Source organism: Cibotium barometz, chromosome 8, assembly GCF_041138505.1.
Source record: "Cibotium barometz isolate CiBa-2024 chromosome 8, ASM4113850v1, whole genome shotgun sequence".
In the NCBI taxonomy this organism is placed as follows: Eukaryota; Viridiplantae; Streptophyta; class Polypodiopsida; order Cyatheales; family Cibotiaceae; genus Cibotium; species Cibotium barometz.
Genome location: NC_141053.1, coordinates 8,928,659 through 8,956,366, shown reverse-complemented (window position 1 = coordinate 8,956,366; position 27,708 = coordinate 8,928,659). Strand labels below are relative to the sequence as shown.

Here is a 27,708-nt window from a genome sequence, read left to right as displayed (position 1 = left end):
TTGGCCCCTCATCCACCGTACCGGAAGCTCACCATTTTAATCGCACCGAGGCTGGTCAAGACCTCGGCCGACCTTGCTACGCGAGACGTCCTTCATTGACTCCCCGTCAGCAGTTGCAACTTTACCATCACGACTTTAATCACAAGACGGTCAAAATGCTCCCCCCAGCATTCTTGACATAAAACAATCATTTACAAACAGCATTTACAAACAGTATTTACAAACAGTTTACAACACAATTTCTATTTTAACTTTCATTTTTCCACATTATCCTTTATCAATCTACATTACTTATTCCATATTCCATTTATATGTATACTCATCCCATCACATCATTTCTATCTCATCACTTCAGATTCCCTCACATCGCATATCGTATATTCACATCCATACATCCACATCTATATGCGTACATTCACATCTACATGCATACATCTACATCTCTATGCATACATCCACATCCACATTCACATTCACCTCCATACATCTACATCTACATGTATACATCCACATCTCCATTCACATCTACATCTATACATCTACATCTACATGCATCCATCCACCTCCACATCCACATCTACATCTATACATCTACATCTACATGCATACATCCATATCTCCATTCCCATCTACATCTATACATCTACATCTACATCTACATCTACATGCATCCATCTACCTCCACATCCACATCTACATCTATACATCTACATCTACATGTATACATCCACCTCCATATCCACATCCGTATCTATACATCTACATCTACATGTATATATCCACATCCACATCTATACATCTACATCTACATGCATACATCCACATCTCCATTCACATCCACATCTATACATCTACATCTACATGTATACATCCACCTCCATATCCACATCCGTATCTATACATCTACATCTACATGTATACATCCACATCCACATCTATACATCTACATCTACATGCATACATCCACATCTCCATTCACATCTACATCTATACATCTACATCTACATGCATCCATCCACCTCCATATCCACATCTACATCTATACATCTACATCTACATGCAAACATCCACATCTCCATGCATGATAAAATTCTTTTAATTAATCTAGGATGATAGTTCCTAGAATATGGTAGAAAGTCCTCTTTTTATGCTTTGAATGAATTTATTTTATGCGTAATTTCTATAAAAATTTTGCCATAGCTCCGCTACTATGACTGATAAATCTCAATTTTTTTCTAAGGGATAAAGCTCATTATTAAAGAAATAATTAGAATGGTCTCTAATTGGGTCATCAATCCATAATGGTCTCTAATTGGATCATTAAGAAAACAATTAGAATGGTCTCTAATTGGGTCATCAATCCATAATGGATTGAATCATCAATGTGCATAAACTAAAAGCATAGCAAAAAGCCATTAATTTGGCCTCAAGAATAGCTTAATCTTGGATTAAGGAAAAGCTTTATGAAAAGCTTCATTTGGATTGAGAATGGGTCATGAGTATGACCATTTCTTGAGTGAGAGAGAGAAATTAATTAAGGATTTTGATTTCTCAACGGAGGCTATTGAAGAGATGCCAAAGAGGAAGAAGCAGAAGAAAAAGGAGCAACGTCTTAGCATTGACGCGAAGGAAGAGAAGGAAGATTTTTACGAGAGCAAGAATCTAGCTCTAATTGATGAGAAACTCTTTGATTTTGTCTGTAACGTGGGAGTTGCTGAAGACTTTCACATTATTACAGAGATGTTTAATAAGTCTTACAAGTGGAGTCCATTTTGCATCAGCATGCAGAGTACCTATCAAAATACACGGAAGATTTCAAAAAATTAGTATCCAAAGGAAGGTTGCTCTGCTACATAATCCGGCTTACGTGCACTTGCTGGATTGTGCACTAAGCAGGAAGGCAAATAGTTTTCTATACAAGAAGTACCAAGAACTACCATCTTCCTACAAGCCTTCTTGGTGTACCTTGCACTTAAGTTGTTGCAGGCTGTTATATGAGCCATTTGGATTCCTCTGCTACCTGCAATGCCTCTATGAAGACCTTCTTGATATGGGTGAAGAACTATTTTATGAAGGTACTATCCAAGAAGAAAGATTACCCTCCGAGGAGGCAAAACTTGAGGAAAATATTGAGTTAGTATAGGAGGAAGAGGATTCGAAGTCGATGGATATTGTTGCTCTAAAGATGTCAACAATACATAGACCATTGGATGTAGATCTCTTCAAAGTGGAGCAGTGTGGTCTAGTATTGCCAATGCTACCAAAATTTGTTATTGATAACAATGTACTGTTGGCTAACATTTAGAATCCTTTCAGCCTAAGGGAAGATTTTGCTTTATCTGTTATTGCCAATTTTTTGGAAGAGGGTAATGGTTTTGTCTCGGAAGATGATGCAGATGACTTAGCATTGGAGGAAAATTATAATAGTAAAGAGTGTCTTAGTATTTTTTTGGGCAAAGCACATAAATTCAAAGAGGATGGATTTGTGCCAGATGATAAAACCTTCATGGAGTTGCAGACCAAATATGGCTTTGATAAGTTGAATGACTCTACAAAGGAGTTTATGAACAAAATAATTAAGGAAACATAAGTCTACATATCAAATTCACACACACACACACACACACACACACACACACACACACACACACACACACACACACACACACACACACACAACACACACACACACAACACACACATACATAGAGAGAGAGAGAGAGAGAGAGCGAGAGAGAGAGAGAGAGAGAGAGAGAGAGAGAGAGAGAGAGAGAGAGAGCCTGAGTCTCATCTGTCATCACCGAACAATTGGTCTTGCCAAAGGTTAATAGAACTTTTAGTATCTTTACCTACTTTGTTCATAAACTCCTTTGTGGAGTCATTCAACTTATCAAAGCCATATTTTGCCTGCAGCTCCATGAAGGTTTTATCATCCATCCTCTTTGAATTTATGTGCTTTGCCCAAACAAATACTAAGACACTCTTTACTATTATAATTTTCCTCCAATGCTAAGTCATCTGCATCATCTTCCAAGACAAAACCATTACCCTCTTCCAGAAAATTGGCAATAACAGATAAAGCAAAATCTTCCCTCAGGCTGAAAGTATTTTGAATGTTAGCCAACAGTACATAACGATTGTTATCAATAACAAATTTTGGTAGCATTGGCAATACTAGACCACACTGCTCCACTTTGAAGAGATCTACATCCAATGGTCTATGTATTGTTGACATCTTTAGAGCAACAATATCCATCGACTTCGAATCCTCTTCCTCCTGTACTAACTCAATATCTTCCTCAAGTTTTGCCTCCTTGGAGGGTAATCTTTCTTCTTGGATAGTACCTTCATAAAATAGTTCTTCACCCTTATCAGGAAGGTCTTCATAGAGGCATTGCAGGTAGCAGAGGAATCCAAATGGCTCATATAACAGCCTGCAACAACTTAAGTGCAAGGTACACCAAGAAGGCTTGTAGGAAGATGGTAGTTCTTGGTACTTCTTGTATAGAAAACTATTTGCCTTCCTGCTTAGTGCACAATCCAGCAAGTGCACATAAGCCGGATTATTTAGCAGAGCAGCCTTCCTTTGGATACTAATTTTTTGAAATCTTCCCTGTATTTTGATAGGTACTCTGCATGCTGATGCAAAATGGACTCCACTTGTAAGACTTATTAAACATCTCTGTAATAATGTGGAAGTCTTCAGCAACTCCCACGTTACAGACAAAATCAAAGAGTTTCTCATCAATTAGAGCTAGATTCTTGCTCTCGTAAAAATCTTCCTTCTCTTCCTTCACGTCAATGCTAAGACGTTGCTCCTTTTTCTTCTGCTTCTTCCTCTTTGGCATCTCTTCAATAGCCTCCGTTGAGAAATCAAAATCCCTCTTAATAGAGAGACTCTGGCAAGTAGGTCGCTTAGAAAGGGACACTAGACTAAGAACACTTGCTTTCTCCTATTCATCTATCTCTGCATCCTCGTCTTCTGAATGGGGTGGTTCTTCATCACTATGATCTTTTACGAAGTAAACGGGGTACCTTGATTCTCCCGGCTCCACAGTTGGAAACCCTTAATCTTCTGTCTATCCTCTCACAAGATGTGGCTTATCTATCCTTGCCATAACTTCTGCTGGGTCGTCAGTGGTGGTGAAGTCAATAGACCTTTTCTTTGTGCTCATCAACAGCTTTGCAGACTTCATTCGCATGTCGCTCCTATCCACAGCACTAAACTCAAGATCCAGCGCAGTGACTCCCCACTTAACCTTTCTTTTTTCTGAGAAGTAAGACACTGGCATGAATTAGAAAAGGGGAGTCATCCCTTATTGTATTTGTGCATTTTGTGCAAATTGGCGCGATAAAGAAAATCCATTAATCCTACAAGGGCTATATTGTGCCAAACTTTACAAATTTCTCTCTCTCTCTTCTCTCTCTCTCTCTCTCTCTCTCTCTCTCTCTCTCTCTCTCTCTCTCTCTCTCTCTCTCTCTCTCTCTCTCTCTCCTCTGGGTGTACTGTATGTGTGTGTGTGTGTGTGTGTGTGTAATATAAGTGTATATGTATGTGGGTATATGTGTGTGCGTTGGTGCGATAAAGCACCTCCATTATCATTACAGGAGCCACATCGTGCCAAAATGCACAAATTGCACACACTCTTTCACTAACTCTTTCTAAATTACTTTCTCTAGCACCTTATCTCTATCTCTCACTCTTCCTCTTTCTAAATTACTCTCTAACACCTTATCTCTATCTCTCACTCTCTCTCTCTCTCTCTCTGACTAACTCCCTAAATTATTTATCTCTCTCTGACTATCTCTAAATCTCTCTCTATTACTCCCCCCCCCTCTCTCTCTCTCTCTCTCTCTCTCTCTCTCTCTCTCTCTCTCTCTCTCGTTGTGGGTTTACTGTATGTGTGTGTCTGTGTTGTATATGGTTCTGTGTGTGTTTGTGTGTGTAGACGTGATATAAGTTTATATGTATGTGTTTGTAAGTGTGTGCAATTTGGCCGATAAAGCACCTCCATTACCCTTACAAGAGACATATCGAGTGCAACTCTCTCTCTCTCTCTTTGTGAGTGTATTGTATGTGTGTGTCTGTGTTGTATACGGTTCACTCTATATGTGTGTGTGTGTGTGTGTGTGTGTGTGTGTGAGAGAGAGAGAGAGAGAGAGAGAGAGAGAGAGAGAGAGAGAGAGAGAGAGAAATAGATTGTGTCTGTTTGTTCTTGCATCTCTATGTCCATGTGTGTGTGTGTGTGTGTGTGAAAGATTGTGTTTGTCTATGCATGCATGTCTGTGTGTCTGGGTATCTGAGTGTGTGTGTGTGTGTGTGTGTGTGTGTGTGAAAGATTTGTCTATCTGTGCATGCATGTCTGTGTGTTTGCATATCTGAGTGTGTGTGTTTAAAAGATTGTGTCTGTCTGTGCATGCATGTCTGTGTGTCTAGGTATCTGAGTGTGTGTGTGTGTGTGTGTGTGTGTGTGAAGGATTTGTCTGTCTGTGTGTCTACGTATCTGAGTGTGTTTGTTTGAAAGATTGTGTCTATCTGTGCATGCATGTCTGTGTGTCTACGTATCTGAGTGTGTGTGTGAGAGAGAGAGGGAGAGAGAGAGAGGGAGAGAGAGAGAGAAGGAGAGAGAGAGTGTTTGAAAGATTGTGTCTATCTGTGCATGCATGTCTGTGTGTCTACGTATCTGAGTGTGTGTGTGTGTGTGAGAGAGGGAGAGAGAGAGAAGAGCAAGCAAACTTACATCTTGCCATTTGCTTTCTGGTTACGTGGGCATGGATGCTAGATCTCTTTTTGTTTGGAATCTCTCTCTATCTGTGGGTTCCTGAAAAATCGGGATGCTCTCTCTCTCTCTCTCTCTCTCTCTCTCTCTCTCTCTCTCTCTCTCTCTCTCAAATATGAGAACCGTCAATAGTGGCGTGAGGATTAAATAACTTTAAACGAGCCCACGTGTGTAGTAATAATGGACACGTGTGATATTGACAATTGACATGTGGGGTTTGTGAATATTAAAAACAACTCTTTTTTTATTCTATTTGTAACAGTGCGCCTAAGAGAGAGAGAGAGAGAGACAGAGAGACAGAGACAGATCCATCGAGCACGACAGCGATCCATCAAGCCACCGATAGCTTTGGTATGTGTTTCTCTTGCACACACTCATGCACGCACACACACACACACACACACACAAGGAGAAACACATACAACACAGACAATCACATCCAGTAATGGCGCAATAAGGTGCTTTGAAGCCAAACTGAAGAGCTCTCTCACGCCAAACCGCAAACACATACGCACACACATAGATATACACTTACATGAAATCCACACACACACACACACACACACACAAAGAGAGAGAGAGAGAGAGAGAGAGAGAGAGAGAGAGAGAGAGAGAGAGAGAGGTTGATTTTATGTCTCTTTCTACCAGACTGATTGGTAGATCATGGTGGCGAGAACAAAGGCCACTAAAAGGAGATAGGGTAAGGGGCCTGGATTAGCACCAAAGGCTGCCTCTCAAAAGAAGCCAAGGAAAGGAAAACCTATTCATATTCTGAAACAGGCTAGAACAAGGAGATTCTCACAAAACTTCTACATTCTGAAGAAGATCAGGAAGGCGCAGAATTGTGTGGAGTTATGTGTTCCCAAGCTCCTGTTCCAGTGGGTGTGTAGGTCTATATGTGAGAACTGGAGCCTATCCACAAGGTGGAAGAGGACAGCCTTGCTCTGTCTACAGGAGGCTTATGCTGAAGACTTTCTCATAGAGTACTTCAATGACATGTTGTTGTACGTGCCCATGCACATAGGATGACTATAATTCCCTAGGATAGTGAGACACTGAAGAGACTTGGGTGGAGGTATGAGAAGCTTCTACACCCTCCTGCAGAGATTACAGACCCAAAAATGAAAAACATCCTCATAATTCCACCAGCAAGAGCTCCTCAGGATAAAATAAAAATTGTAGATATTACACATGATATTAACACAAGAGCTAAGGAAGAATAGGACCCCAGATGGGAGGAAGATCAGAAGGCAAGAAAAGACAAGGATCAACAAGTAAAATCGAACCCAAAGAATCTCCACGAACAGTACATCAAAGAAACAAAAGAGTTGGAGTCAATCAAACTAAGGAGCTTCGTGAGCGTAGTGAGCATTGACATTTCTGAACTTATCATCTTCCCTACTGATCATGTAGATACTCTAGTTGATTGTGGTGACATTCTAGAGGGGATAGTGTACATTTGATTATGATGTATCCATTAGCACACTTGAGGTTAGTGATACTCTGCATACGAGTGACAGAGACACCTATGAGCATAGACTCGAGTTCCTAGTGTTAGATGCATTAGGCTATTCTTCTAGGATTTCTATTTGTGTAGATATCATTGGTATGACCACTACTCCTAGTATTCATAGCATTCCTGGCGTCGTTTGTGTGGTTAAAGTTCATGTATTTAAGCAGTCAAGGATAGTGCATAAGAGTAGTAGGATTATGCATATTGATCATTTCCATAGTGGATCATATGGCATAGATCTTGAGATACTTGCATTTGATCTAGACATCTTCTTAGATCCTATATTGTTGGAGATAGATTTATCATGGGATATATAGGTCACATAGGGGCATCATTGATGGAGATAGACCATGTTTATGAGGATGACCTTGCGGGCCTTGGGGATGCCATAGATGATGATTTAGGAGATGATACCATTAATCTTTCATGTGAGGATACCTATTCATTTTTTAGTGATGCTGCTGATGATTATATTAATATCCTAAATCATCATACACACAGAGGGTTTTTCACATAAGGAGGTAGTGCATGGTTTTGGCTCATGCCCACATTAGGACATTTTGGAGGCATTCGTAGGGCCTTGTAAGAAAATGGTCGATTCTTATTTTCTCTCTCTAGAAAAAATCTTGAATTATTAAAATAAAGAGAATGTAAAAGTCATAAAAGTGTAGTCTCTGAGCTAGAGAGGTAAATTTTCTCCCAAGCAGCCGTCTTAAAGTTCGTTGGAACCTTCTTTGAAATGATACATTTGAAACTGCAAGAATAAGGTTAGTTCAGGAGGATATTATTGCACAGAAGATAAGACAGTTTGGAGGGAATTAGAACCTTCATCTCCGATTTCAAAAGACAAATAGAAGCCTTCTCTCACCATAACCAGTCCTATTCTTTCACTCTACATCATATAGTATACTTACTCATTCCTAGAACACTCCAATGGAGAACAACCATGTACACACTCATTCTATTGAAGAGTCCAATCATGAAAGCATTAAGAGAAAGTACCATCTGCACATTGATCTAGATAGTGTATATGCACCCATTCAAAAACGCAGAAGTGGACAACTATTGCTCTCATCAGATGCTAAAGATCATATGAGGTTTTCGTCGAGGAAGCAACACATAGACCTTTGGAGTGATGGCTCCATCTATCCTATTGACCCCTATACTGCTTCACATCCTCCCTTTTCAAATCCCACAACTCTCTTACATTTTGCAGGTGATGGCGCCACAGTCTTACTAGGATATTGCAGGTCAATTTCTTACATACAAGAAAGAGAAAGGCATTATTCACAACACTTAGCAAATGAGCTTCTTGGCTTGTGTGGTGAATGCAAGACACAGAAAGTTAGATTGGAAAAACAAGAATGTCAAATCAATAAAGTAAGTAGTGACCTCCGCAAATATAGAGAAAAGACAATCATTGGATGGTGCATACAGAAAAGAAAGCTAAAAAATGTCGAGAACTTGAGGCTCGGTTCTGGAGAATCCAAGCCATAAGGTAAGATTACACTGAATGCATTCCCATTCCCATTCACATGTCTGTTATGTTAGCAATTAATATTATTTTATTTGTTGGGCTTCTTTGGGATTTACATGTTCTCTATGTTAGTAATGAGTAGTGCTCTATTTGTAGGGTTGTCATATATCCTGACAAAGAGAATATTAATCCCAATCTCAATATAGCAAAAAGCAACTAAAACCATTCGTGACATCAAGAATGGCAAGAGAAATGATAAAAAAGAAGAAGATCAAGGTGGTTCAACGAGATATAGTGGATGGATTTGTAACCAACAATACATTTTCAGCTGCTGCTGCGGATATTCAGTATGCCATAGATTCAAGTGGAGTCAGACGTAAGGGTTATAGTGCCATCGAGAAGTCAATGTCATCCCTCCTTGAGGCCAAAGGCATTAAAGCAAAGCTACTTCCAACACCTACAAAAGTTTGGAGATATAGGGAGGAATTAAACATAGAACAGCTTCACTATGTTGGTCACTCATACCACATTGTAGGAGAGTTTAAGGGAGAAGGTGTGCCCAGCATATTCTACAATGAACACAACAATATATTCATGGACTTGGAGCTCTTGCAAAAGAGAATGGTGGAGTTCTATGATATTACATTTGAGGAGGTAGGAGGTGTACTTTAGTTTGTCATCACGCTTGATGAGTGCGAGATTATCAAGGAGAAAAAGACGGAAAGGGTCACAATAACACTTATGAATAGGGCTCTTTGTAATTGTAGTAGGGATGATCCAAAGTATTTTAGTGTGCAGTCCGAGACAAACATCTGGTGGCTAGGTTCATTTGAGGTCAAGAAAGAGGACCATGAATCCTTGTTTTGGGTATTTCATCATACACATATCCCCAATCTCATCAAAGAACGGATGAATGCAAATAGGATTCCCCATGTAGAGAAAAGGGGAAATTTCAAGTCCACTGGCATCTTGCGGAAGACTCTCAAGTGCTTATTTAATTGTAGCAAAGGGGCCAATGCAAAGTCTCCATGCCTTTACTGCATAGATTCCACAAGGATGATGGACTCTAAGTGGTGGAGATGACCACCTAATAGACAAATTTTGGATGAGAACTTTAAACCAGTGTTTGAGATTCCTCTTTCCAATGTGCATATATGCACGCTTCATGCTTTGTGTTGTAACTGGTATATCTCCACATTGTTTTTGCTTGGAAGATCAAGAATGTAGGAGAGAGGAAAGAAGACATCAGTGCATTGGTGGAGAAGGTGCTTTCAGAAATTGGACTACATGGAGGTAATGTCCAGATTCTGAAGGACACTAAAAAGTCATCAAATGAAAAGGAAATTCCAGTGAACCCTCCATTGGAGGTGTTAAGGCATGAAGATTTCTTTCCAAGCCAATGAATAATCAGCAACACAAACTTACAAAGTTAGGAAAGTAATATACAACAACCTACACAAATCGAATCGAATACCAATAGTGGAAAAGCTTCATAACGCAGTGAAAGACCATGAAGGTGCTTCAAGGAATGTCAAAGCAGATGTTTGGCATTCAATTGTGGTACTCTGTTCCAAATGTGTGAGAAAGTCAACTACTCCCAGCAAGACAAAAAGAGCTTTCAAGACAACTTACAAGCGTTCAAAAAAGCATTCAAAGCTGCTTGGACTGACACCAACATTACACACTACATATGGCATGTTTCTAGCTTGCTTTTGTTTCCTAGCCATCGATACTAACTTGCATTGTATGTTTTCTTATGCAGCATATTCTCTACAACCACACGTCTTACTTTATCAACAAGTACGGAGATCCTAGCATTTGGAACACACAAGGACTCGAGAAATCACACTATATGGCCCGAAATGCATATTTCAGGCACACACAACATGGTGGTGGAAAAAGCAAGTCAAACAGCCTACAAGAAGTGTTCCAATGGTTTTATAGAAGGATACTGCAAACAACTACATAAAAAAGAAACCTTGAGGTCATCCAAAATGATGTAGACACTCAGACATATGGAAAGGAAGAGATTGAAGCGTTCTGAAGCATTTAAAAACTCAAATGCCATAGAAGCACAAAACAAATGGAGAGAACAAAAGATTTTTATTAATCATCGTTGGATGGATAGATGTAACACATAAGTCTTTTACAATGTATCTTTCCATTCTAATGACTTTGTTCATAAACTCCTTTGTAGAGTCATTCAACTTATCAAAGCCATATTTGGCCTGCAGCTCCATGAAGGTTTTATCATCAAGCACAAATCCATCCTCTTTGAATTTATGTGCTTTGCCCAAAAAAATACTAAGACACTCTTTACTATTATAATTTTCCTCCAATGCTAAGTCATCTGCATCATCTTCCGAGACAAAACCATTACCCTCTTCCAGAAAATTGGCAATAACAGATAAAGCAAAATCTTCTCTTAGGCTAAAAATATTCTGAATGTCAGCCAACAGTACATAACGATTGTTATCAATAACGAATTTGGGTAGCATTGGCAATACTAGACCACACTGCTCCACTTTGAAGAGATCTACATCCAATGGTCTATGTATTGTTTGTTGAAAGAACGGTAGAGGAGTAGGAGACACACACACATGAGCAAACCCTAATGTATATTGCAAACCCTAACCATAGAGGGAAGCCATGTCCACTCTCACACAAAGCATAATACACTAATCCATAATCCACACAGCACACAATGAGTTGTGTCCACACTCTACTAACCCTAGCTAATGTCCACACACTATGACCAGCTGGACACGCGGTCATTTATGTCTCACACAATGTTCCTACCTAATCTGCCCAGCACATAGCATAGCTGGCTCACACTGACATCGAGCTTGAATCTCAACAAGCCCCTCTCAAGCTCATGATGTACTGCCGATGAAGATGTAGATGAGCTTGGGATATCAAGACTCTCAACACTCCCCCTCAAGCTCATCCCATGTACTCCCAACATAGTCCGGAAGTACTCAAACTTCTCCCTGCTAAGTGGCTTCGTAAAGATGTCTGCCACTGCTCATCAGTCTTCACATAGTGAAGATCAACTGTACCATCCAGCACCTTTTCTCTGACAAAGTGATAATGGACCTCTATGTGTTTGGTCCTCACATGAAACACTGGATTCTTTGCCAACTGTATACTGCTCATGTTGTCACAATGAATGACAACTTTGCCACCAATGGGCTCACATAAATCTGCCAAGAGACTCTTTAACCATATAGCCTCACAAGTAGCAATGGCTGCACCTTTGTACTCAGCCTCTGTACTAGATAAAGCAATTGTAGGTTGCTTCTTGCTACTCCAACTCACCACAGCACTTCCAAGTGTAAAGCATATCCACTCGTAGACCTCCTGTCATATGCGCTACCTGCCCAATCAGCATCTGTGTAGCCATGTATGTCCAAGCTTTTACCACTCTCATAAATAAACCATAATGTGCTGTGGTCTTCACATATCTCATGATGCGTCTCACTGCATCAAATGTGGTTTCTTGGGGCTTTGCATAAACTGGTTGACTAGCCCCACTGCATAACTCAAATCTGGGCGTGTGATAGTCATGTATATGAGACTACCAACCATCTTCCTGTACATAGAAGGATCATCCAATTCCTCGCCATAATCAGCCCGCAACTTCACATTTTGCTCCAATGGTGTACTCATAGGCTTACACCCTGTCATGCCATACTTGCCAACATATCCAATGCATATTGGCGCTGTACTAACCAAGTACCTGCATGATCTTTCACCACTTCAATTCCAAGGAAGTATCTCAACTCACCAAGATCTTTCATGTCAAATTGCCCACTCAAAGCTTTCTTGACATGCATCACATCTGCACTATGATCACCTGTGATAATCAAGTCATCCACATAGATGACTAGTAAAACAATCCCATGCTGTGTCTTCTTCACATAGAGTGAAGAATCTGCTGTAGAAATCTGAAAACCAAGTGAGATAAGATATCTGCTCATCTTATCACTCCAAGCACGAGGTGCTTGCTTCAGACCATACAATACCTTTTTCAACCTGCATACGTGAGTGGGATATCTAGGGTGTACATACCCTTCTGGCTGTGCCATGTATACTTCCTCTTGTAGATCTCCATTCAGAAATGCATTCTTAACATCCATCTGATGCATTTCCCAGCCATTAGCTGCAGCCATAGCAATGACTGCTCTCACTGTGCCCATCTTAGCCACTGGACTAAACGTCTCATCATAATCCAATCCTTGGGTCTGTGCATAACCCTTTGCTACCAATCTTGCTTTATGTCTCTCAATAGAACCATCAGATTTGCACTTCACTTTGTAAACCCATTTACATCCAATAACATTCTTGTCCTTTGGTAATGCAACCAAGTCCCATGTATCATTATGGACCAATGCGTCCATCTCAACATCCATTGCTTTTTCCCATACATGCTCTCCAATAGCCTCTGTATAGCATGTAGGTTCCACATGCTTCACCATAGATGTCATATATGCATAGTGCATAGCAAAATCTCTATATGTCAACCTGTCAACAGGATATCTGACTCTCTGGGATCTCCGCAATGCCTGCGGGTCACTCTGTACACCTGTAACTCTAGCATGTGGTGGCACATATCTGTCCTGCCTAGCACCAGGTGTGCGTAAAACAGGTATGCCAAGCTCCTCATCCAAACTCTCAGAACTAGATGACTCATAACCTGTGATTCCAATTCCTTCGACTTTCTTTTTGCCTTTATCTATAGCACTACTCCCAGTGCTCACACTCTCATGCCTCAAACATCCTGACCATGGACGTACACTGCTACTCTCAGCTTCTGCTGCTGCTGGCCCAGACATAGTAGTAGAACTAGAACTTGCTTGTGGTGGCAAGTTCACATGAACATCAGCCTCAAGTGACTCAATAACACCCTCATCTTTTGCTTTGTACCAACTAGCAAGCTCATCAAACACCACATCACGTGAGATGACCACTTGTCTAGTTTGTGGATTATAACATTTGTATGCCTTTCGATCCTGTGCATATCCAACAAATACACATTTCTCTGCTTTAGGATCCAACTTTCTTCTTCTTTCATCAGGCACATGTACATAAGCTATGCATCCAAATACTTTAAGATGTCCAATGTTTGGCCTGTAACCTGTAAGCCGCATCTCTGGCGTGCTTCCATGAATGGCTGCTGTAGGTGTTTTGTTCAATATATACACTGCAGTAGCACATGCTTCTGCCCAATAGTAATCTGGCATGCTCTTTTCATTAAGCATTGCCCTTGCCACTTCACATATGACTCTATTCTTTCTCTCAGCCACACTATTCTGCTGAGGTGTATACCTGCAAGTCAATTGTCTTCTTATTCCATGCTTTCTCAAGAAATGCTCAAAAGCTTTTGAGGTGTATTCACCACCTCCATCTGTTCTCAAACATTTAATCCAACAGCCATATTGCTTTTCTACAAAAGCTTTGAAATCCATGAACTTTTCCAACACTTCACTCTTCTCTTTCAGAAAGTATATCCATGTCATCCTGCTAAAGTCATCAATGAATGTCACATAGTATAGACTTCCTTTGATAGATGGGTTTTGTGCAGGACCCCATACATCACTGTGTACTATCTCAAGTGTCCTGTTACTCATATTTCTTTCTCTAGGAAACCTCAACCTTGCCTGCTTTCCAAACTGACAGGCTTCACAAACATGCATATGTCCATCATATTTGAACCTAGGCAATCCATTGACAATGCCTCTTGTTTGCATGTTCTTTAATCTCTGTATATTGACATGTCCAATCATCTTGTGCCACATATCAATGTCCTGTACCACATTCCTGCTCTTTGAGAACATGGCTGATTTTAGCTCAGGAATTCCAGCATCCAGCTTAAACAATCTTCCTTCTTTCTTGCCTTTAGCAATCACTCTACATCCATGTTTGAAATCTTCAACGAAGCATCCATGCTCGTTGAAACGAACCTGTAATCCCTGTTCCACCATTTGACTAACTGAGGCCAAGCTTTTAGTGATCGAAGGCACATACAGCACATCTGACATAGACTTTGTCTGACCATTATGCATGACCAATGGTACACTTCCAACATGTGTAATGACATGCTGGGTATCATCACCTGTTTCCACATAGCCTTTTACATCCATAGGCTTCATATGCTCAAACCATTCTCCATGACATGTCATATGGTTTGATGCTCCTGAGTCCATATACCATGTATCATTATTCTCAGCATTTGTTGTCATAGAACCCACAACATGCTTCATGGCAAACAAATGATTTGCAGTTCCATCATTGCTACTTGATGCATAGTTACCACCATGTTGTGCATAGTTTCCACCATAATGACCACCACGTTGTACTCTTCCCCCTCTCAAATCATTCTGTTTGCGAAAACAATCTCTCGCCATATGACCATATTTGCCACAATAATGGCATTCCACATCTTGCATTGAATTTTGTTGGCCTTGCCAACGTCCTCGACCACGGGGGGTACCTCTGCCTCGCTGAGGTGCATATCCACGACCACCTCGAGCATATGATGGCTGAAAATTCTGTTGTGGAGGCCTATCCTGCCATCCACGACCATTACCACCACGTCCACGTGATGCAAATCTCCCCCTGCCTCTAAAGCCTCTCTGCGAGTAGAAAGCCTGATTTCTGCCATCATCATGGCTAGAAGATGCATCTAGAAATGAATCACTGAGCTTGATTTCCTCAACCAACAAGAGTGAAACCAACTCATCAAAGTCGGGTAGACCTGTACTCCTCACTGAGATGGATGTATCAAAAGATTTGTATTCCTTGCCAAGACCATGCAAGGTAATATCCACCAAATCATCATCAGGCATGGGGGCATTTATTGTGGCCAATGCATCTGCAAACTTCTTGATTTCTTGCACATAATCATGTATGCTCCTTTTATTCCTTTTCACATTGTGTATCTGCTGTCGCAACTGAGACTTGCGAGCACTTGTATCTGTATCAAACATCTTGACCAGAGTATCCCATGCATCTTTGGGATTCTCAGCATCCTGTATGTGTATGAGCATAGCATCAGATATACATATAGACAAATAATGCAGCACTTTGAATGCTCTCTCTGACCATTGCTTGTGAGCAATAAGCTGCTGCTGTGTAGGTTGTTGAGGTAGCTCAGGCTCAGGCTCAGCACCTGTAATGAGATTCCAAAATCCTTTCCCTTTCAAGAAACTCTTTATCCTGTACTTCCATGCTTGGAAGTTCTTCCTATCCAGCTTCTCACCAACAATCTGAACTGGATTGTCCGACATGTTTGCTCAATGCATACACCTTCCGTACACTTCAAATCTATAAATGAGCCTTCCTCAGCTCAACCACACTCCAATGAATGTTCCAGATACTCCAAGGTAGCCAACAAACTCCAAATTTGATGTAGAAAATCAACTTGTAATCATCCAAGATGAACTGACTCACTTAGTGCGGGATACCCTGAATTGACACGCCTTCCAAGGCTCCAAATCACAATGTAATGGTGCAATCAAGTATTGGAAACTTGCATTGACACCTAATGAACCTCAATGTTGAGTTTCAACACCATCTGACATGTGGACATATCAATTTTTGAAAACCCCTTTCTCTGTTTTTGGAAAAACCAAAAAAACCAGAAAAACCAGTAGAAGATTTGCTCTAATTCCTTCAATATTTGTCCAAATTTGGCAACCAGGCATTCATTAGCTTAGCATTAGTGTCCATCAACTCCATGTAAGAGGAATTTGTCCAATTGTAAAACACCAAGGATTAATTGCTCAATTAAAAATGCTCTGTTTCTCTGCAACCAGTGGACAGCCTGTTTTAATCAGCTCATTTCCAGCTCAATTAAGCATCATTGACCAAACAAATCACATAGCCCTCTTCTCCAAAGTGTAAAGCATCCAATTGCTAAAGCAAACTTGAAATATATCAAGTATCCAATGAGTAATTGACCTCCTCGTAGTCAAAAACCAGAAATTTGCCTGTTTCCTCTGTATGGGGTGCGCCGCTTGCAATTAGGGGATTTGGGAGTGTTTATAATGTTTTTTGATGATGGTTATAGATGCCCAACACACCTAGGTACATGTGCAATCCACCAATGCTTAGATTTTTGCAGAAAACTCACTCCAAATGCATCAATTTTGGGCTTCCTTCTGTCTGTTTTGTAAGAGCTCAAAAAACCAGAATTTTCACACATTCAAATGCTTCCAAAATGCTCCAAAATCACAATAGGGCTTGCATAAGAGTTTCCATTACATCCCTCATTGTCAAATACATATGTCTTTTTGCCAGAATCACTTGTATTTCCACCATACATCAATGTTTCCAAGCTTTAATGGAAAGCTTCAAAAACCAGAATTTTGCTTTGCTTTGATTTGCTTTGTTTTTTGCCTGTATCACCTGCAATCCGCTCAAGGATGTTTAGAAGACCTTACCCGGTAGGCCAAGCTTTCAGATCTGATAGTATTTGGTGTGCTCAGCTTCACAGCTTCTTCTCCCTCTTCTCTTCACTCACTCATAAACCCTAATAAACAGCACAAGGCTCTGATACCATGTTGAAAGAATGGTAGAGGAGGAGGAGACACACACACAGGAGTAAACCCTAATGTATATTGCAAACCCTAACCATAGAGGGAAGCCATGTCCACTCTCACACAAAGCATAATACACTAATCCATAATCCACACAACACACAATGAGTTGTGTCCACACTCTACTAACCCTAGCTAATGTCCACACACTATGACCAGCTGGACACGCGGTCACTTATGTCTCACACATGTTCCTACCTAATCTGCCAGCACATAGCATAGCCGGCTCACACTGACATCGAGCTTGAATCTCAACATTGTTGACGTCTTTAGAGCAACAATATCCATCGACTTTGAGTCCTCTTCCTCCTGTACTAACTCAATATCTTCCTCAAGTTCTGCCTCCTCGAAGGGTAATCTATCTTCTGGGGAAATTTCATCTTGGATAGTACCTTCATAAAATAGTTCTTCACCCATTTCAGGAAGGTCTTTATAGAGGCATTGCAAGTAGTAGAGGAATCCAAATGGCTCATATAATAGCCTCCTGCAACAACAACTTAAGTGCAAGGTACACCAAGAAGGCTTGTAGGAAGATGGTAGTTCTTCGTACTTCTTGTATAGAAAACTATTTGCCTTCCTACTTAGTGCACAATCCAGCAAGTGCACGTAAGCCGGATTATTTAGCAGAGCAGCCTTCCTTTGGATACTCATTTTTTGAAATCTTCCTTCTCTTCCTTCACGTCAATGCTAAGATGTTGCTCCTTCTTCTTCTGCTTCTTCCTCTTTGGCATCTCTTCAATAGCCTCCGTTGAGAAATTGAAATCCCTCTTAACAAAGATACTATGGCAAGTAGGTCGCTTAGAAAGGGACACTAGACTAAGAACACTTGCTTTCTCCTATTGATCTGCCTCTGCATCCTCGTCTTCTGAATGGGGTTCTTCATCACTATGATCTTTTACAAAGTAAACGGGATAACTTGATTCTCACGGCTCCACAGTTGGAAACCCTTAATCTTCTGTCTGTCCTCTCACAAGATGTGGCTGCAGACTTCATTCGCATGTCGCTCCTATCCGCAGCACTAAACTCAAGATTCAGCGTAGTGACTCCCCACTTAAGCTTTCTTTTTTCTGAAAAGTAAGACACTCGCATGAATTAGAAAAGGGGAGTCACCCCTTATTGTATTTGTGCAAATTGGTGGGATAAAGAAAATCCATTAATCCTACAAGGGCTATATTGTGCCAAACTTTACAAATCTCTCTCTCTCTCTCTCTCTCTCTCTCTCTCTCTCTCTCTCTCTCTCTCTCTCTCTAGGTGTACTGTATGTGTGTGTGTGATATAAATGTATATGTATGTGGGTGTATGTGTGTGCGTTGGCATGATAAAGCACCTCCATTACCATTCTATTCTTTCTCTAAAAGAAAAGCTATGGAGTTTTGATCTCTTCCTCCGAAAGACCATAGTAATCTAAGATTTTTTTCTAAGATATTAGATAAGAATGAAGGGATATATATATCTCAAACTCTAGGATTACCTTGAGGCTACTTGCTACCTTCTTATTACAGTTTTCCATGTGTAGAGATCCTGACAGAATTAGCAAATTGTTTCGGCCATAACTCTCTAATAAAAACTTAGAATATAGTCATATAACCAGTGAAAAGAACGAGAATTATCTGGTCTACAAGCCATTGCGGGTAGAATAGGCAAAAACGTCTGTATATAGCCACAAACGCACCATCTTTAGAAAAGCGTTGTTTTTTCACATTTTCAGTATGTATAGACTCTAAATATGTAAAAGTACTCTAAATATGACCACTTATCACCTAAATTTGAAATTCTATTTTTGGAGATACTTATGTCTTAATAGAACTATTCTTATGTTCTTATTTCTTTTAGGATTTTTTGGAGCTAATATTTTTATTCTAACACGTTCCTAATGTTTCTAGCCTTGTTGTCTCACTCTTCTCTAATTATACTCTCTTTCCTTATTGAAATCTATATTAAAAGAGACATATACATACATGGCTTGGGAGGGACCTTACAATCATAAAATGTAACTCGGATACCTACTTTAAACAGACGTATAGGATAGTATCTATGATCTGTGATGTCCTCTCCATCAAAGTTCTGACATCCACGATGTCAAGAGAGACATGTTGCTTACTATCTTCCATATTCACGAAGATAAAAAAATGCCCCTCTACAAGCTCCTTAGTATCTCCAGGTTGACTGACTCCAACTCTGCTGTTTCTTTGATGTACTGTTCATGGAGGTTCTTTGGGTTTGATTTTACTTGTTGATCCTTGTCTTTTCTTGCCTTCTGCTCTTCCTCCCGTCTGGCATCCTGTTCTGTCTTGGCTCTTGTGTTAATATCATGTGTAATATCTACAATTTTTATTTTATCCTAAGGAGCTCTTGCTGGTGGAATCATGAGGATGTTTTTCATTTTTGGGTCTGTAATCTCTGCAGGAGGGTGTAGAAGCTTCTCATATCTCCACCTAAGTCTCTTTAGTGTCTCACTATCCTAGGGCAGTATAGTCATCCTATGTGCGTGGGCACACACAACACACAGGTCATTGAAGTACTCTACGAGAAAGTCTTTAGCATAAGCCTCTTGTAGACATAGCAAGGCTATCCTCTTCCACCTTGCGGATAGGCTCCAGTTCTCACATATAGACCGACACACCCACTGGATCAGGAGCTTGGGAACACATAACTCCACACGATTCAGTGCCTTCCTGATCTTCTTCAGAATGTAGAAGTTCTGTGAGAATCTCCTTGTTTTGGCCTGTTTTAGAATATGTATAGGTTTTCCTTTCCTTGGCTTCTTTTGAGAGGCAGCCTTTGTTGCTAATCCAGGCCCCTTATCATGTCTCCTTTGTAGTGGCCTTTGTTCTCGATCAGCCTGGTAGAAAGAGACATAAAATCAACCTCTCTCTCTCTCTCTCTCTCTCTCTCTCTCTCTCTCTCTCTCTCTATGTGTAAGTGTGTGTGTGTGTGTGTGTGTGTGCGTGTGTGTGTGTGTGTGTGCATGCGTGTGTGTGCATGTGCGTGCGTGTGTGTGTGTGTTTGTGTTTTTGTATGTCCAGTGTTAGACCACACCAGCGAGGCCTCTGTAATGATAATTACGATTTGGCACAATATCAAGCGTTAGACATGCAAGCGCCAAATCGCAAAAATACCTCTCTCTCTCTCTCTCTCTCTCTCTCTCTCTCTCTCTCTCTCTCTCTTTGTGTGTGTGTGTGTGTGTTTGTGGATGTCATGTAAGTGTATATCTATGTGTGTGTGTATTTGCGGTTTGGCGCGAGAGAGCTCTTTAGTTTGGCTTCAAAGCACCTTATTGCACCAAATCGCAAAAACATCGCACACACACACACACACACACACACACACACACACACACTATGTGTGTGTGTGTGTGTAGCATTACTGGATGTGTATGTCTATGTTGTATGTGTTTCTCCTTGTGTGTGTGTGTGTGTGTGTGTGTGTGTGTGCGTGAGTGTGTGCAAGAGAGACACATACCAAAGCTGTCGGTGGCTTGATGGATCGCCGTCGTGCTCGATGGCTCTCTCTCTCTCTCTCTCTCTCTCTCTCTCTCTCTCTCTCTCTCTCTCTCTCTCTCTCTCTCTCTCTCTCTCTAGGCGCACCGTTACAAATAGAATAAAAAAAGAGTTGTTTTTAATATTCACAAATCCCACGTGTCAATTGTCAACATCACACGTGTCCATTATTACTACACATGTGGGCTCGTTTAAAGTTATTTAATTCTCACGCCACTATTGATGGTTCTTGTATTTGAGAGAGAGAGAGAGAGAGAGAGAGAGAGAGAGAGAGAGAGAGCATCCTGATTTTTTAGGAACCCACAAACATAGAGAGATTCCAGCGACGACAGACAAAAAGAGAGTCCAGCATCCACGCCCACGTAACCAGAAAGCAAATGGCAACATGTAAGTTTGCTTGCTCTTCTCTCTCTCTCTCTCTCTCTCTCTCTCTCTCTCTCTCACACACACACACACACACACACTCAGATACGCAGACACACACACATGCATGCACACTCAAACACAATCTTTCAAACACACACACACTCAGATACGTAGACACACAGACATGCATGCACATAAAGGCAAATCCTTCACACACACACACACACACACACATTCAGATACCTAGACACACAGACATGCATGCACAGATAGACACAATCTTTCAAACACACACACTCAGATACACAGACACACAGACATGCATGCACAGATAGACAAATCTTTCACACACACACACACACACACACACACACACACTCAGATACCCAGACACACAAACATGCATGCACAGACAAACACAATCTTTCACACACACAGACACACACACATGGACATAGAGACATCCAAGAACAAACAAACACAATCTATCTCTCTCTCTCTCTCTCTCTCTCTCTCTCTCTCTCTCTCTCTCTCTCTCACACACACACACACACACACAGAGTGAACGGTATACAACACAGACACACACATACAGTACACTCACAGAGAGAGAGAGAGAGAGAGAGAGAGAGAGAGAGAGAGAGAGAGAGAGAGAGAGAGAGAGAGTTGCACTCGATATGTCTCTTGTAAGGGTAATGGAGGTGCTTTATCGGCCAAAACACACTTACAAACACATACATATAAACTTATATCACATCCACACACACACACACACACACACACATACACACAGAACCATATACAACACAGACACACACATACAGTAAACCCACAATGAGAGAGAGAGAGAGAGAGAGAGAGAGAGAGAGAGAGAGAGAGAGAGAGAGAGGGGAGTAATAGAGAGAGATTTAGAGATAGTCAGAGAGAGATACATAAAGATTTAGGGAGTTAGTCAGAGAGAGAAAGAGTGAGAGATAGAGATAAGGTGTTAGAGAAAGTAATTTAGAAAGTGGAAGAGTGAGAAGACCTCAGCAAGGAAGAGGAGGTTGAGCCAGTTTACATGAAGGAGTTCTCGTAGAGGTAGTACAACACACCATTCCCATGGTACCCAATGCTAAACCAATCCAATAGTGACCCTATCCAATGAATCCCAAAAATGCAAGCATGATTAAGGAAGATATTGATAAACACATTAAGTGTGGATTCATCTATGAGATTGAACACTCAGAATGGGTCTCACCCATTGTGGTTGTGCCCAAAAAGAATGGAAAACTTAGAGATCTCAAGAAATTGAATGCTGCCATACGTAGGGAGCACTACTCCTTGTCATATTCAGAACATGTTCTTGAACAAGCTGCATGCAAGGAGGCCTATAGTTTTTTTGGATGGATACTCAAGCTACAATCAAATTTCGATTGCACCTAAGGACCAAGCCAAAACAACTTTTGTTACTAAGCATGGTGTGTATGCTTATAGAGTTATGCCATTCGGTCTAACCAACACACCAGCCACATTCCAAAGACTTATGAATATTGCTTTTAAGAACTTATTAAGAAAGTTTCTTAAAGATTTCTTGGATGATTTGTGAATTCATTTGTCTTGGAAAGAGCACCTAGCGTGCTTAAAAAGGGTGAAAGATGTTGATTTTATCGCATATCCTTAAAACCTTACAAATGCCAATTTTGGGTGAAGTACAAAGTTATTCTTGGGTATATAGTGTCCAAAAATAGGATTTCCATTGATGAGAGAAAAATCAAGGTCATCTTAGAATTACCCATAGTAATAAACTATACCACGATTCCAAAGAGAGTGTGCGCAGCCATCACTCGCTTCACACATGCATGCTTGATACCCACCCAACTTCAAATACTTTGTGGTAGTGCCATGTAGCATGTGCACACAATGGTGGCAATGTCTGGTTCATGCATATAAGAACATAGGCTGATTACAGAGAGAGTGAGAGAAATAGTTGTATTAACATCTACAAAAGGCTAAATTGGCCTATGAGATAGAACTTGTATATACAATACGTCCATGTCGTCTAACATCATGCAAAATAACATAGAAATATATACCTAGATGAATCCGAGAACATGCCCAAATTCACCTAATAAGAAAATGCAAGTTATAAACTCATGGTAGTCATCCACAAGACTATATAACAATCATCAGCTCCATCATGTACAGTATGGAATAGATACTGTGCAAAAAACATAGCTATATCTAGAATGAATGTAGAAACTATCTACCTCGTATGCTATTAAAATGTAAGCATGACAGATGTAGCCTATCTCCATTCTAGATCTATGGGGGAATGTAGGATGTCATACATCGGCAAGGTTTTAGGGAAAGCTCCTATATCCTCCAAATCAATGTGCGCATGTCCTGAGGCTTCCTCCACAACTCTCTCATATCATTCTAGGATCTCATCAATGTGGGTCTCATTTGGTTGTAGAAAGTAGTGAGTCCAGAGATTCAAGGGCCATGTCGACTACTATTGTTGATTTATTCTTTTCTATGCAGAGATAGCTTGTCCTTTATACATGCTATTGGTTGTATTTGTATGGAATGAGGAGAGTCACAACAAGCTTATGACATGTTGAAGCAAGCCTTGGCAAGTGCTTCGATTTTGCGAGCACCTAACTTGGATATCATCTTCCATGTGCACATTGATGCCTCCAATTTTGTAATTGGATATGCTCTATCACAGCCATGGGAACACAAATTGGACTATCCTATTATTTTGCAAGTCAGTAATAACTAGACGAGGTTGAAATAAATTATACTACCACACTAAGCGTGAAGGGTTAGCAATGGTTTATGCTGTAAAGCACCTAACTCGGATATTATCTTCCATGTGCACATCGATGCCTCCAATTTTATAATTGGATGTGTTCTAGCATAGCCTTGGGAATAAAATTGGACTATCCTATTAGTTTTGTGAGTCGGTAATAACTATGCAGAGATAGCTCATCCTTAAAGATATAGGCTATTGGTTGTATTTCAAATCAACATATAGGTGAGCGGAGTTTGGACATTTGGAATCTACTCTACCCTAAAGTTCTCTCTCTCTCTCTCTCTCTCTCTCTCTCTCTCTCTCTCTCTCTCATGGGCTTTATTTGTTTGCATGCAATTTGAAACCCCGTGGAGAGTGCTTCTTCCCTCTCACCACACAGCTATATTCTCTCTCTCACGTGGAGGCAACTGCTTCTCTCATTAGCTAGCCGATGGGTGGTGCTTGTGTGTGTGTGAGAGAGAGAGAGAGAGAGAGAGAGAGAGAGAGAGAGAGAGAGAGAGAGAGAGAGAGAGAGAGACTTACCTTGTGTGTGTGTGGGGAGAGAGAGAGAAGAGAGAATATAGTTGTGTGAGAGGGAAGAAGCACCCTGATCGGGGCTTCAAACTACATACAAACAAATAAAGCCCATGAGAGAGAGAGAGAGAGAGAGAGAGAGAGAGAGAGAGAGAGAGAGAGAGAGAGAATATACATATCTAAGAGAGCTCCATGCTCTACTATGCGTTCTTCGGAGGGAGGTGGTTGTAGAAGTTGATGTGCTTGCCGTTTTGGTAGAAGTTACCATCGAATGCCCGGTTGTTGTAGTTGTCCTCATCGAGCAGGGTGAAGGGACCTCGACTGAAGAGCTAGATGGTGAAGGGGTGTGCCAGTTGCTACTACAGGGGGACGACCACCATTATGCCCTCATAATAGCAGGTGTTAGGGAGGGCTCCAACACCTTGGCATTCAGGTTGGGAAAGAAGAGCAAGAGAACTCAATCCATGAGCATCTGAATGGCCTTCCCTTCTAGGCTCCTAATCCAATCACACTGGAGCCCCTCCAGATGTTGCAGCACATCTGTCATTGCCTTCTCTACCTCCTCCACACTTAGTTGCGTGTGGGGCTTTTCTCCCACATGCCGCCACCTGTAGGAAGCTTGCATACCCCTAGACCTCCACCTGCACTTGCACACTCGTCATTTGATGTGCTTCTACAACTAAAATGTACCAGCAAATTAGCATCTCTCGATCTTTCCACAAGCTCTACGCAAGCACATGCACACAAAATACTAAGCCCATGAGAGAGAGAGAGAGAGAGAGAGAGAGAGAGAGAGAGAGAGAGAGAGAGAGAGAGAGAGAGGGAAAAAGAAGGTAATGTTACGTTGAAAAATAGGTTATTTCTTTTGTCTAGATCAAAAAACTTTTCTTTCTCATGTCAAAATGTATTCTACTTACACTTGATATTCACTTTTCACACCCGAATGCATTAAAAACACCTACACTTTTGTAGGGAGGGAAACTTCTATTCAAATCCATGTATTAAATACACCTTTTTGCAAAGGAGGAAAAATCCCCCCCCCCTCGCAAACTTTCTGTTAGCCTTAAACAATATCTCACACTCTTTTCATTTCCTCTACCTTCTGCTCTGCTGCACTCCATTTCTGAAGCTTCAGGCTTTTGTATTCCATTCCTTGTTGAAAAGATGGGTAGCAAATCTCGTTTTATATCAATCCGATTTTGCCCACTAATGCCATCATAGATGATTCAATTCCTCAGGCAAGGAGACCAAGATCATCAGTGTTTACTATACTTGTATCCAACTCTCTCAATGCGCAAAATCAGTGGACTGAAGTGCTAATCACCAAGGGCACATGGGTCCTTATATAGTCAAGGAAGAAAAGAAAGATAAGCAACAAGAATACATTTAGGGCATCATGGAAAGGAAGAGTAAAAGACTTCAAAATAGAGACTAGAAGGACAACCATCAAGGAAGTCCTAGTGCAGCATATATATATGCATAATGAGCTTGTGCTTGAGAATCCATATGACATAAAATTTCCCTCGCATAGACAAAACTGTAAGTAAATCTATCGCTTGTCAATCTTTCATTTTCTCATAATGGTCGAATGAACTGTGTTAACTGTCCATGTCTGTGGTTGCAGATGTGTAATCATATGAGGAGTGGGAGCCAGTTCAGTGCATCATTGGAATTATGAATGTGGTTCACGCACACATTGGTCGGCTATAGTATGAGGGAAGGAGCAACAAAAGCCTTGTAGATACAGGAATCTTTTTCTATGATCATTTCTACCATCTGCTCAACAAGAAACACAATCGTGGCTACTTGGAAGAGCTACCTTTGCAAGCTGAGTTGAACTACATGGATTGGTCTATCCTAGACCCCTCAGTAATGGAGTCAGCAAAGAGCAAGCTTGCTCTTCAAGGATGTGCAACGCTCCCTACAAGGGAAGCATTCCAACTCGTGTAGTAAAAATTATTGTTTACCTACCAATTACTGTGTTTGTGGAACTTTTTAGCTTATTTTAGGTGAAGATAGCGAGAACCATGCTTGTTTGCAAAGATTTGGACACATTCCTATTAGCAAGACTTCTTGATGAGGGATGGCCGAGTAAAGTTTTTGATGATATCCATTGTAACATTGCATTGGAGACAGTAGCAAAGTACATGATTGCAACTCAAACTTTTATCTTGTCTTTCTGGTATAGCAGGTCCCGTTACATCAATGGAGAGTTGGTACCAATGGATCAAGAAGCCGCAAGTGCAATGGACCGTCATAGACATTGAAGTGAGATGAAGCTTCAACACTGGTGACAATTGTTTCTATACGAGGAAAATATAATTTACAAACCAGCTATGGAAGGATATTGTCGAAGAATCCTTGCAAGACACGTCGGCAGACTTTAATTTCATTCACAATGGAAGAAAGGTCCTCTCCTTAGAAGGGAGCAACTAATACAATGTAAAGAATTGGGTAACACAGTCAAGATCATTCCTACTTGACAATACCCACTCCAATGTACTCTTCTGACATAATTGCTTAAGTCTATCTTGTTAATGACAATCCTACTTGACATTACAAATTTGAATGTACTCTTTTAACATAATTAATCAACAGCCTTTTGTTCGATACAGTACTTTCAAAAAACAATACAATGTATACTATCTTCCAAGACACATTACTTGAGTGAGAATAGAAAAGGTTAAAACATTACATTACAAAAAAAGGATTTCTCATTACATAATCTTACAGTCTTTTGATTTGTACAATCCATCTAATTGATTCCATCTAAATATGGAATCAATTATTCTTCCAAATAAACATCATCTTCATTACCTTCTTTGAAAGGAAAGGGCGATATCCATGTTCCCATCAGATTGTACATAGCCTTCTCAAGGGTATCATCAATTAATAATGTATTTGTGGGATTATATGGGTGTTGGATATCCACATAGCACTTCATAAGTAAGGAAACCCCAGGTTTTTTGGGATGAAAGACATATGGAGCAATGTAACAATGCCTTTGGTCATATATGAAATACAATTCTGTTACCTCAATCTTAGATTCTCTCAAAACAAGCGTGACAATAGGCCTCAAATTATGCGTCATCATTGAGGACCATTTGGCCAATCTAAAGTGCTTAGTTTCAAAAGTTGATAAATTGATACAGTTTGGGCCTT

At 40.6% G+C, this 27,708-nt stretch overlaps 1 protein-coding gene across 1 annotated transcript in view; it reads left to right on the top strand.

The window, feature by feature from the left end:
* LOC147635877 (uncharacterized) overlaps positions 1 to 25,022 on the top strand; it is a 59,320-nt gene extending 34,298 nt beyond the window's left edge. Inside the window, exon 3 of the mRNA XM_086802038.1 lies at positions 24,835 to 25,022. Coding sequence (XP_086658164.1) covers positions 24,835 to 25,022 — 188 coding nt within the window. The remainder of the gene's footprint in view (positions 1 to 24,834) is intronic.
* The last annotated feature ends 2,686 nt before the right edge of the window (positions 25,023 to 27,708 follow it).